The sequence below is a fragment of the Mirounga angustirostris genome, unplaced genomic scaffold (genome assembly GCF_029215605.1).
Source record: "Mirounga angustirostris isolate CCGP_5_RB_7025 unplaced genomic scaffold, mMirAng1.0.hap1 SCAF_1, whole genome shotgun sequence".
NCBI classification, from domain to species: Eukaryota; Metazoa; Chordata; class Mammalia; order Carnivora; family Phocidae; genus Mirounga; species Mirounga angustirostris.
Window position 1 is genome coordinate 96,047,259 of NW_026991709.1, and position 13,358 is coordinate 96,060,616.

The 13,358-nt window shown below is 40.0% G+C and overlaps 1 protein-coding gene across 1 annotated transcript in view; it reads left to right on the top strand.

The window, feature by feature from the left end:
* Nucleotides 1-376: 376 nt before the first annotated feature.
* Nucleotides 377-13,358, top strand: part of WDR49 (WD repeat domain 49) — a 141,620-nt gene continuing 128,638 nt past the window's right edge. Inside the window, 3 exon segments of the mRNA XM_064585743.1 lie at nucleotides 377-1,896; nucleotides 2,612-2,770; nucleotides 3,093-3,321. Of these exon segments, the coding sequence (XP_064441813.1) occupies nucleotides 3,160-3,321 (162 nt within the window). The 5' untranslated portion in view covers nucleotides 377-1,896; nucleotides 2,612-2,770; nucleotides 3,093-3,159.

Consider the following 13,358-nt stretch of genomic DNA (forward strand, 5'->3'; position numbering starts at 1 on the left):
GAGGATCAGGAACAAGGAAGGAAAGAAGCTAATATTTATCAAGGGCTTAAAAGTTGCCAAAGGCAAGCCTAGTGCTTTCCCTCAGGCTCTGGCAGGGGGTTGTGTTTAACCCGAGCTGTGGGGTGTTTGGCCACTGGGGCCATGTGGGGAAGGCATGGGTTCAAGAAGCCACGATACCAGGGGGACACCCTTCTGCGATTCCCTGAGGAACAGGGACTGGGGACAGCCTTGACTTGGAAGGGTTGGGTGGAAAACTGGTTGGAAAGGGAAAGCTGCTTCCAGTTACAGTGAGGGGTTGGAGGGAGAATTCTAGGCAAAGATGAAGAACGTCAGGAAGAATTGGCTTCAGTGTGAGGGAGGGCAAACAAAGGAAGGGGAATTGGAGGAAAGATGAGGCCCACATTTATGCGGGTGGTTATAAAGTATGGGGTGGAGCCGGGAATTCTGATAAGAACCCTGAGGGAGGTGTGCTCAGCGGGGAGAATGATTCAGTGCCAAGGTTCCAAAGAAAGCACAGGTCAGTGGGTACGTCCGCTTGCTCTGCCCTCTTTCCTGAGGGAACGCTCCGTTGTGCTGGTGAGTGTTGGTGGGTCCCTACGGGGGAAGGGGGCAAGGGCGCCCCAGTTTGCCAGCCTTCTCTCCTGACCACTCCTCCAGAGCACACACTGTCTTCATCCCTGCACATTGCCCCATAGAGCCCGATATTGGACTGGCCACGTGGCAGGCTTTTACACAATCATAATTGATTCATGGCAAACAAGCAGGTAGATTTCAGCAGAGTCAAGAGACTACTTATGGATTTTACAGTGCCTTGGAAGTTTAACCTAAAAATTAACCACACAGTTACAAAAAACATTAAAGCCCTTTAAGACTTTACAATCAAGAATTCTTTCTAACACCGTAATCTTACATAAAGAAAACTGTGTCAATTCATTAACTTCTGCAGTAATTTATTAGCTGCTCATTATGCTTTCCTGTTTTGACTAATGGAAATGTTTAGAGCTGCATCTTTATGGAAGCTAAGTAGGCCAGGCGTTTTGACTGTCTTAGAATAATTAGAGAATTTTGCATCGTTAGCCCATGGGATACCTACCTCTCCCAGGACAGCTTCAGAAAATGGTTTTTCGATTTTCTCAGCTTTCCCTCATTAGTGTCTCTTCCTGAACAAAGCCCAACTCTCCAGAATATCACTATAAAATATTTTACAAACATTTGTGGGACTGATCCAGCTGCTTTTAACTATATTAATTTTCTAATTAGGATGGTAAAAAGACCTATTTTGTTCCTATGTGAGATAACTTAGGGGAATTTATATTAGGGCTTACAAACATTCTCCTAACTTACATGAAGGTCTAACAGGAAAGGCAAATTTGTGGTAAACATGCCCCCCTTTGCCCTTCTGTGCCTGTGATACATATCTGTAATCTATAATGCCACTCTTTTCCTATGATTTCAGAATCTTTCTCGACACAGCACTGTAAACAGCAAGAGGTTGGGATTGGCATGAAAGATGATCTAACCAGGTAATTGCTCCCACAAGCCTGTAAACCCCTCAGGTGCAGGCACAAGGTCCAATTCAGGACGTGACATACAGTAGGTTCTTAATAAATGGTTTTTGGAATGAACCGTGGGCAGAGAGATGGATAAATTAAATGGATGCGTGAATGACATTTCTTTCTTTCTCTCTTTCTTTCTCCCTTCCTTCCTTCCTGTCTTCCTTCCTTCCTTCCAACTGGTACAGGAATGCCTGTAGGATGCTTCCTTCTCTGTGTTCTAGGGAATGTACTGTGCATCACCAAGGGTCTTGTGAACACCAGCCCATAGAATGATAGAGCTGGAAGAAACTTTAGAAAATACCGAGTGACAACTTTTAATTTTTACAAAGATGAACCTAAGGTACAGAGAGAACATCTATCCCTAGAGCAGTCTCTGAAGCTCAGGAGCCACCCTGCCATAATCCATACCTTATTAACTCTGTGGCTTCTGGCATTTTCTTTGCCTCTTCATCTGTAAAGTGGGGACAGCGATCTTGTTTGCTTTTCAGGGTTATTGTAAAGCTTAACAAGAAAAAGAATGCAAAGTGCTTAGTGTAGTGCTAGCACATGGTAAATACTCAAAAAAAAAGTTAACTTTTCTTTTTTTTCTTCCCTTTCATTAGTATTAGCTGAGCCAATGACGGTACTGTTAAGTGGTTTTATTACAAAGTTTATCATGTTATGCTGTGGTTTTTCCCCTTCTATTCAATGAATTGAACAATATCCCCATTTTAGATACATAGAAACTAAGAAAAGAGAAGGTAAAGGAACAGATCCTTATTAATTAAGAATAAAATGTTTCCTACATGGAAAACATACAATTCCAGAATGTCATTTCTCTTTTCTTTTGGCTAATCCTATTATCTCATAATATATAGCATGCTTCATAGAAAATATATTTATAAAACTTACCTTTTAATAATATAGCAATGAAGTTTAATTAAAAGTGAGTGAGCTGAATTGTCCTTTAAAAAAAACCAACATTCACATCACATATGCAGACTGTCAGGTCAGTAATTAGTTGTGGGGGGGTGTGGTGAAGGAAAAGTTTGAGTTGGCTTGACTTTGGTTGCCAGGAAACATACAAAGGCATCAGGAACAGATGAAAACAAAGAATTCCACATTGCTGGGAAGGTGGCCTTCAGAGACAAGCCCTTCAGACTGGGACAGAAGTCTTGCATCTGCGTCCTACAAGAAAATGGAGTTTAAAACCCCAACATGTTAATAGAAGCAAGGTTAGCCAAAGAGATTTTGAGAAGTTGCTTTTCTAATGCATTTAAAATGAGATTTAGAAGATGCTTTCTGTGGTTCTGTCAGTTGGCATAAACATGGGGGAAGTTTTATGCATTTTTAATCAAGCCAGATTAAACAGAATATAAGGAGGGGGGTTTTAAAAGGATTCGACAGATTTTGGAAGTAAACTGTGGAATTAAAGAAGGGTGGGGGTTGAGGGCTTTTATTCCTTACCTCTTGGCCTTGAACATTTTGCCTTCTCACTGTTTGCCTTGAAATGTGCTTTCATTTTGGAATTCTGCTAAATTGGGTTTCTTTTCAAAGGCACCTGTTGAAGGGGAAAAAAAAGTGTCAAAGTAGTTGAAGGCAGCTGAAAAGGGGTGAAGCCATTATGAGTTACCAGAATGCGCTTGAGTTGAACAAGGGGCCACAGCCTGGGTCAAAGAGCCCTGGGAGGGCAGGAGGTGCCACCACAGATGAAGGCCCCTGCCCAGCCCTGCTTGAAAACCAGCTCAGTGTGGGCGACTTTTGCAAAATACAGAGTGCCTTTGAGGTAAGCCTTAATCTTCTCTACTGGAGAATTTGAATTGTTCATGAAGACTGGGGTGAAACAGGTTTTTCTCTTAAAATTGTTGATATATTCAATGGTTAAAACAGGGAATTGAAAAGAATCAGTCAGGCTTGAATTTAACACCAGAGTAACTTTATCCCTCAGTTCTTTGGGCCAAATAATATTATTTAGTTTGCAATTGCTGCTGTTGAATATCATTGTCATCAAGGAAGGATTAATTCTCTGACAAAATTTTTCTTAGTGATCATCACAGTTTTGGAAACCTGGAAGTTGTGGTTGTGAGTGGGGAACATCAGACCTCTAAGGTGACTCCCAGTACAACTGTCCTTGCATGGAACATTCAAGGAGAACTCTGGAAATGCAAATAGGCAGTTTGCAAACATTCTCCCCTGCTTCACTCCAAGTGACTCAACTCCTTTTCAAAGCTAATTTTGGCAATTTATTGTCCCAAGATCCCATGCGAGAGACCAGTCTCCCACTTTTTTGGGTAAATATTGGGGCAATGCTCATCAAAATGAAACTTAAAGTTATCCTTTTAATTCTATATATAAAACAGGCTTAGGAATTTTAACTATAAATAAATAACTTCCTTCTCTCTATCTTAATTAATTTGAATTCGGCAGCTATGCATAGTAAACAGCATACATCAAAATGATTTTTAATTTCTCATGTGAATAGGAAGAAGTGCTCCTTCATGCTGTGGAATTTAGGTGGACATGAGCCTCCATCCTTTCTACTTCATTATGTTTGCTAAAATATGTTCTCAGGCTTTCAGAAGACCCTCCGAGGGTGCTTGGGAATATCCACATTAATTTGAAACAGACATACAATATTTTGGAATACCACCTTGAAATTAATAAAGCATGATGAAATGGGACAATTATATTGGTCTGTAATTGGCATAAATTTTAATTTTTAGGGCGCCTGGGTGGCTCTGTTGGTTAAGCGACTGCCCATGATCCTGGAGTCCCGGGATCGAGTCCCGCATCGGGCTCCCTGCTTGGCAGGGAGTCTGCTTCTCCCTCTGACCCTCCTCCCTCTCATGCTCTCTGTCTCTCATTCTCTCTTTCTCAAATAAATAAATAAAATCTTTAAAAAAAAATTAATTTTTATCTCTCCCCCAAAATGTTGCTAACTACTGAAAAAGTCTGCCATGTCCTGTTTTGCATAACAAGTTCGATTCTACCTGCAATGATAAATTAACATCCTACTTATATCAATCATTTCTTTATAATATAATCTATCATATTTAGTAGCAAAGACATCCTCTGCCCTACACTTTTCTCATTTTAATTGTCATATATCTGCTATTCATCCAATCCCATTTGTCTGCAAAATTTCAGTGTTGCTCATGTCCAATGCCCCAAATGAATTTGGCATATTTCGATAGACAGAGCAAACATTTTGACAGCTTGAGGACATTCAGAGAAACGTAACAGCAGACTATGACAGCTTTGACTCTGGAATGAACAGAAATGTGGTGGTTTGTTCTGCGAAGAACACAAAGAATCTGAATTCTAGGGCTGGTTAAGAGAGTCGACATTATAAAGTCAGTATATTAGAGAGTGAAACTGCTGCAGAAGGTGGGGGTGGGTGTTCTCTTCGAACCACTGATAAGCCTAGAGTGAACCCAATGAAACGGGATAATCAATCTCGAGCTGTTGGTTTTTTGGTTTTGTTTTGTTTTACTTTAAATGTTTCGAAGACTGGATCACTTATTTTGAAATTACCAGTTAGAAAAGCAGGTATTACGGAGGGTGAATAGATTGCAATTCAGAGCTTACATGGACCTAGAAAATCTAATGACAGTTTTTAAAAAAGGGATTGAGCTTTGCAGACGTACTTTCCAGAGAAAAAGAAGTCTGTCCATGTTTAACAGACTCAATAGACACAGAATGGAATAATCTAATGGCAAATGTGCCACCAGGACTAAGAGTTAGGCCCTTGAGACAATATGATTTCCAAGCCCAGAATGGAGACCTAGAGGACAATGATACACAAAGCGGTTTCAGTGGCATTCAGTCCATCTGTCATGAGCGTTAGGCCCACAGTCCACAGGTGTAGATTGCTGTAAAAGGAAAAATCGCCGTCAGCTGCTGTCCAGCAACACGGGACCTTAAAGTCAGTGGTTTGTACTCCAGTCACTAAAGACATGCTCTTGGCAATGCCAAGATTCTGGCACTAGGTCCCTTTATCTCTTATCTTGTTTTGGGTACCCAGATTGCTTATTTGGGGCTGAAAAGTTGTCAGATATAGATAAAGTCCTTATCCTTAATTGAAAAAAGGGAAGTTGGGTCTTTGAATTGTGTACTGAATGTTTCACATATGTTTCCAAAGGAAATACACATACCATATAAATCTTAGTAGTAGCATTTAGGAATAAAGGAAGGAGTGCTTACATTTATCATAGGACGGTATAAATGACTTGGAATCACTTACAGTTTGAGCTCTAGGAATATGATTTCTTGGATTTAAATCCCAGTTTTGCCTCTTACAATGTGTCTATGTGCAAATCACTCAAGCCGTTTGGACCTCAGTTTCCTTTGTTTCTAATGTGGGGATAATAAGGTTGTGGTGAAGATTCAGTAAGATCGTATCTGGAAAATCCTTGGAAGAATGCTTGGCACAGAGTAAGTACTCAGTTAACATAGGTATTATATTCAGTGAGTAGCGGTTGCACCACATGGCCACTAACATTCTCTTGATTCTAACTCATACATTTCCTAACGAAAGTTAAACTTTGAATAACACAACTGTGCTTCTGCATTCCTTTTAGGTGTGCTAGGAAGTGGAAGCGATGAGTTGCAAAGACAAATTCACTTAGAAGAGTACAAAGCGTTCATTTTTCCATTTCCTACTTCCTATTTTATTAGCACTCAAAAGCTTTTAATTGATGTCTTTATCCTCATCTTTATTTTTTTATTTTTTACTTTTTTACATCTTACTTTATTTTGTTTTAAATTAATCCTTATCGTTGGAACAAAGAAATTACCTAGATAGACATACTAGAAAAGTAACTTGTGGATTTCATTTTCTTTCAAGTGACGGTGTCCAAAAAGCCATATATCAACTTGAAGGCAATGGAATTTGTATTATTCATAGAATTGTAAAATGGTTGTTACTCAAACTTTCCTGTTGCACTTGCAATGCTTAGAGAAATGACATGGTCTCTGGACATTCATATATTTTGATGTCAACCATATTTTACATTTTCTTAGATACTTCAAAAGCTAGCTACTATGTAAAGAAAGATGGCTGTGGTTTGATGATGTTATAGGAATGCCTAAGGTGGAAATTCTGGCCCAAGGGAAATTGAGTTTTGGAAAAGCCCCCCTGGAACCTGTTATGTATTGAGTTTCTTCTAAGAGTCTGGCTATGTAGGTTTCTGAGCATTTCTTTTCTTGAATTCTCCATTGTTGACCTCTGCATGCCAGGACTCTGTTCTTTGGTCCCTGATGCCTTGCTGCTTGTTTGGCCTGGGACTGTAGATGCCTACACTGCTGGACTCACTGGGTTACGTCCTGACCTGCTTCCAACAGCAACTGTGTCTGTATATCATCTCCTGAAATGTCTGTTCTGGCCAAGGTTGGGCCCAGAACCAGGGGCTGGTCCTACCCTGTCTACTCCATGCTGCCATTTGCCCAAGCCCGACTAAATCTTTAGCTGGAATAGCTAGAAATGAAATTTAAACCATATGCAAAAGGAGAGCTATTTATGCTCAAAGTAGGAAGGGCCAAAACATTGAGAGAGGCAGAGCAAAAATCCCAGGAGGCAGTCCCCAGAGAAGTTCAGGGAGGTTCTCAGAACAAACCTATCTTGGGAGCAAATAGAATCTATACAGTGCACTTATGCTAACTTAGTCTGAAAAGCCTAGAGAAGTTCAGGAGGCAATTCCGTAGTTCTGAAAATTGTGCTCAAGATGTAATAAAATGATTAAATCCACAGAATTTATGATATATTCATGCTTGATTGTCTTTATAAAATTCCCAAGAATCTGCCTATAGACAGATTCTACAGCAGACCCAATGAATGACTCTTCCTTGCTCCCACAGGACAAAGCTGAGGGTTCTGAGACCCTGCCAGGCAGCCTAGACTTTAAGGGAATACAGAAAGTTGGGTTAAGTTCTTTCCTACGTTTCCCTTATTTATTTGTCCTTCTTTCTAAACTGCCTCCCCCAGTTCATTAAGGCTCCAGTCTTCTCTCAGCCTTCTCAATGCTCACTGTATCTTCACTAGTAAGGTCCCCAAACAGACAGGCCTTCCTGGACATGTCTCATGTTCCAGAAGTATTCTTGTCTCTTGCTTCTTTCTTTTCTATTCCAGGCATTACCATCCCAATGCAAATAATATCCCCCATCTTTGTTTTATTCCCCTTTCTCAGAACCATTAGATTTTGCTTGCTTCTGATAAAATATGAGATAGTCCATGAAGATCATTTAAACATTTTTTAAAGTAAAACTGATAGTAAAAACTCTATACATTGTTATCCAGTAAAGTCCCAAATTAGAAAATCTTTATTTATTTATTTATTTTTAAAGATTTTATTTATTTATATGACAGAGAGACACAGCGAGAGAGGGAACACAAGCAGGGGGAGCGGGAGAGGGAGAAGCAGGCTTCCCACGGAGCCGGGAGCCTGATGCGGGGCTTGATCCCAGGACCCCGGGACCATGACCTGAGCCGAAGGCAGACGCGTAACGACTGAGCCACCCAGGCGCCCCGAAAATCTTTATTTTTATAGGGTGTGCAAACTGTGTAAAAAAATATAATAGCTCGTCCATAATAGAGGTTTATTTCTTGCTCATATAAAGTAGAAAGTAGATATTTCTAATTGGTCGGCAGCTCCAAGTAAGGATTCAGGTGCCCAGGCTCCTTCCCTCTCCCACCTTCCGTGATGGCCATGCATCAAGCTAGTAGCAGGAGGGAGAGTATGAAGGAGCACGCAGGGAAGGTTTTCGTGAGCTGGACTCACATTCCGACTGCAAGGGCAGCTGGAAGTGTACACAGGTGTGTGCCCAGAAAACAGTCTCATCTGCCCAGAAAACAGAAAAAAGTTCTGTCTCGCCTAATAAACCGACATGCTTCATTTCATAGATGAAGGCGAGTCATGTGCCTAACAATGTTTTGCCTTAACTGCCAGGAGGTTTAAATTTAGTGTTCAAGGGCGCCTGGGTGGCTCAGTTGGTTAAGCGACTGCCTTGGGCTCAGGTCATGATCCTGGAGTCCCGGAATCGAGTCCCGCATCGGGCTCCCTGCTCAGCGGGGGGTCTGCTTCTCCCTCTGCCCTCCTCCCTCTCGTGCTCTCTGTCTCTCATTCTCTCTGTCTCAAATAAATAAATAAAATCTTTAAAAAAAAAATTTAGTGTTCAATTGATACCACTATTCTTAACGTAGATTTTTCTGGAACAATTATCTGCTATTTTCATTATATGGCTCCTGTTCTTTTATCTTTGCTTTAATGGTTCAGCTGCCTCTGTACCTTCGCTGTAGCTGAACTAAAACTCTTTCTAGAAATCAGTGGAGGTAAAAATGATGAATAAAAATTTATTATCTTTTAAGTATGGTAAGATTTTACAAAGCACTTCTGTAGGTATTAGGTTATTTGATCCTCTCACCAGCCTGGAATGTAGGTGGGGTAGACATTTTTATTTTCCATTTACACACAAGGAGAACAAAACTCAAAAATACTTATTGAATTACCCCGTGGGGCAGAGCGAGGGCCCAGGGACAGATTGTCAACTTTCCAGCGCATTGTATGGCAGGGCTGCCACTGGCCACAAGGCAGCCTCTCTTTGAGATGTTGCTTTAAGGAACAGGGATCCAATAGGATAAGGACTTCATTAACGAAGCAAGCATGTTAAGCTGATAGCACACAGGCGCTCTGCCCTGGTAACTTGGAATTAATGTGCAATCAGCAAATAATCAACAGCTCCTATAATAAAATCAATGCAGAGAAAAGGTGGAAGAAAAAAAGAAAAGATAAGAATAATCTATTGTGGTTTTTTTTGATTATCTTTTCCGTTCTAAAGGCATCTCAGTGGAGGCTTATGAGAAAGTAAACAGGTAAAGCTTAATCTATAACTCTTATATAGTACCTTGTGCATTCAGCAGCCTCAGTCAATTCATGGCCTGCTAAACAAAGGCAGCAGGCCACACAGCACGTCTCATCCCAACTCTCTTAGTGGAATCAAAAAACCCACTTCTGATGGCAGCAGCAATCAGCAAAGCCCCGTGGGTACCCCCCTCCCCAGCATTAAGGTGATGGCATGAAGCAAATCCAATACCACTGCTGCTGGCACAATTGAAATGACAGAGATGCTTTGGAGGTTTTGTCTGACTTGCTAGCATTCACGGTTGAGGTTAGCAAGCAATGTCATCACCAAGACACAGGCGAGGGAAGTTATGCGTCAACACACATGAAAAATTGCTCCTCTTGAACGCTGTTGACTTTGTGCTGAATTTTGTGACAAGTTCTAACAGCTTCATGCCCTTTCCAATTTCTCTGTGTGCTTTTTGGGGCAGGTGCTTCTAAAAATTGATCTGGATCAGAGAGGGTGATGAAGAGTGCTTTAGGTGAACAAATATCTCAACCTTGAGCTTTGGCTGGGACTGGAGCAGAGAAAGCAACCAAAAACTTGTTATAAAGGTGAGGGAAAGACAGCAGAATGTCTGTTGCTATTCATTTGTAGTGCATCAGCTTCACTAGACCTGTAGAAGGGCATGGCCTACTTTTTCAAATTTCCTGAGAATTAAAAAAAAGAAACATGAAGAAAACAGACAACTAAAGAACTGTAATTTGTACCATTTTGATGGCACATTTGTCATTTGTTACCAAGTATAGCACACTCAATGATGACACAAGATCCCACCAGCTCCATTGCTAGAAATAAGAAGCCTCTGGATTGTCCCTGTGTGATTTCCAACTTTACCCCAAGGCTCTGGCTTCACACCTCCACAAAGTCCCTCAGGGTCTTTTCCTTCCTCATCATGTCTTCCCACCATTTCATGGATATGACCTTTATTATATCTTGACTCTCTGGACACCAACATTCTCTCCTGAGGACTACCAAGGACACCCTTTTCCTCTACTCCTTCACCTTCCATGTGTGCACACCTTCTTTCCTAATTCTCGCAACACTTCTGAGACCAGACCTGCATTGTCCAGTATGGTGACCGTGAGCCATAGGTGGTTATTTATTTATTTAACTTTTTAAAAAATTATTTATTTATTTGAGAGAGAGAGCAGGGGGAGGAGAAGATGGGGAAAGAATCTCAAGCAGATTCTGCACTGAGTGTGGAAGCTAACGTGGGACTCAGTCTCACGACCCTGAGATCATGACCTGAGCCGAAATCAAGTCGGACACTTCACCAAATGAGACATCCAGGCACCCCACCACTTGTGGTTATTTAAATTAAAGTGAAATAAAATAGGAATTTAATAAAAGAAAAGATCCAGTTGCTCACAGGCATCAGCCACATTTAAAGTACTCAGTAGCCACATGTGGTTAGTAGTTATCATATTGGATCGTTAAGATTATAGAACATTTTCGTCACTGCAGAAAGTCCTATTGGACAATGCTGTTTTGTTTGTACCTTTTTCATGGTATCCTACTAACTTGTTCCATTTCATCATTTCTGACCACATTTATATGGTCTAGGGGTCACTCTGCACACATGCCAGACCTTAGAGACCAAATTGATTCTTGGCCCTAGAGATACCAGAAAATATTTTCCTTCACTCTCATTTGAAACTTATTTTTTCTACATTCTTCCCTAGCACTGTAAAGAATACGTAACATCTATTCCTTTCCAAGGGAATTTTTACCTCTTCATCCAATCTGGTTCCGCCTCCCCACAGGTGTTTAGTCTGGATTTATGGTTCCAACCAATCAGTCACAAGATTATCCAGCAGTGGAACTTTACCCAAATTATTTAAGTCACGACAATCATATTTTAGTTATTTGAATGATTTAACAGTATTTCTGTTTTAGGATGTATCGAGTGCTGGGCTCAGCATGGAATATTCCTGCCCCCTCCCCCACAATTTTCCAGCAAACTCCTACTTCATATGTCAATACCATTCTCTCAAGAAAGTCTTCTCTCACCACCCAGGGTGGATTAACACCTTACCACGTTTCTGTTCACTCTTACCGTAGCTTCTTGCATGTTCTTTTTGTTCCTCTCATTGCAGATGTCCTGACTAAGTACAAGACTGTTATTTGTTCAAAGCCAAGTAGAAGGGTCAGGCAGGCAGATAGAAGTCAGTTGAGATCCATAGATCCTGGAGGGCGGAGACCATAGGTGCTGCTGAACTGTCTGGAGGAGAGAGCAGAGTGTCTAAGACCGAGCTGAGGGAAATTTTTCAAGGTGGTAGAGAAACACCTGGAGTGGATACAATACATAAAGAAGTAGGGTTATTTCTTAAAACAGAAGGGAGAGAAAAAGAGATTATAGCCAGTGAAATACAATTTCACTCACCTTTATGATTCCTATTTATTTAACAGTCCCTTTGTTATTAAAGCAAAGTTAGAAGGAATACACTATTCTCATTGTAAAAAGTCAAGTCACACATCAAAGTCCCCTTTACCATTGTTCTGGTAACTGCTTTCATGTTGCACTGCTCTGGTCCAGGTAACTGCTCTCATGTTGCATCTTTCCAGTGTATTTTTTATTCATTTCTACCCATAAATGCACATATACATATCACATCGAGTTCTATTCTACATAGACTATGTTTACATACTTTATCATATTTTATGTATTCAAGGAAGAATGCTACACAAGTGATCACTGATCGTGTGAAACGATCCTCAAACTTATTAGGAATTTGATTTGAAACTCTAATAAAAAAAAAAAGAAGACCTCATCTTTCATTCATCAGCTTGGCAAAGATTAAAAAGTTTACTAATCTATATTGTTGGCAAAGAATCCAGGACATGGGTACTATTATTGAGACTGTGAATTGTCAAAGCTTTTTTTGGTAGGCCATTTTCCAGAATGTATTAAATGTAAAATGTATCAAATGTGTCCTTTTTGAAGGAGCAATTCAATTTGATATGCTATCCTAAATAATGACATGTGCAGAAAAAAATATATGTATAAGAATATTCATTGTAATATTGTCAGTAAAATGGACTATTTAAAACAGCCCAAATATTTGTCAATAAATGAATGGGTAAATAAATTATGGTGTGTGCCTACTAAGCTATTAAAAAGAATAAGACAGGCATATAAAATTGTCAAGATTTACTGTTCAGTGAAAAAAAAAGAAAATTGCAGAACAGTGTATAATCATATTCTAAAATGAAAAATGTGTGTATTTGTGTGTATCGAGGTCTCAATTACGGAAAAATAGAACTGTGCTTGTAGCTGGGTAAGGCAGAAGAAATGGCTTTGTGGGCACCTTATCTATACCATAATTCAGTGCAAAGATAAATGTCATTAAAATGTCAGTATATCTTAATAACGTACAAATTCTGTGGTACTGCTCTAAATGTGTGTTTAACAATGCTGAATTTAAAAGCAATGCTTTTTATAAATACTTTGATCGTCTACTAAGTAGTGCTTCTCCATCAACTTCCTTTCACTGAGTTTTAGTGTTAAGAGAGAGACTATAGAGACATAATTTCCTGCCTTCATTTTACAGGCAAGGATACAAAAATCTAAATGAAGGGATTTGTCCAGTTCCATTTGAGCTTTTGGGCAGAGTCAGAACATTGCTCAGAGTGGTCTGATATCCATTTTTGTCCCTTTTCTCATCATGAACAACCCTAAACTTAGAATTCTTCCGATTTTCCCACATTTTATACAGTATTATTCTATAACTTGACCATTGTTCATTACTCTGGCCTCCTTCTCAAACTTGAAGTTATTAGTAAAACAGACAAGCATCTCTTCTGCAACATGGAAGAGCATATTAAAAATATATTCATTCATTTCCTCATTCTAGCAACAGGCACTTAGTGATGTCTATCCTGTGGGAGTTGAAAACCACTTAGACTCGGACCTTCCCTCACAAA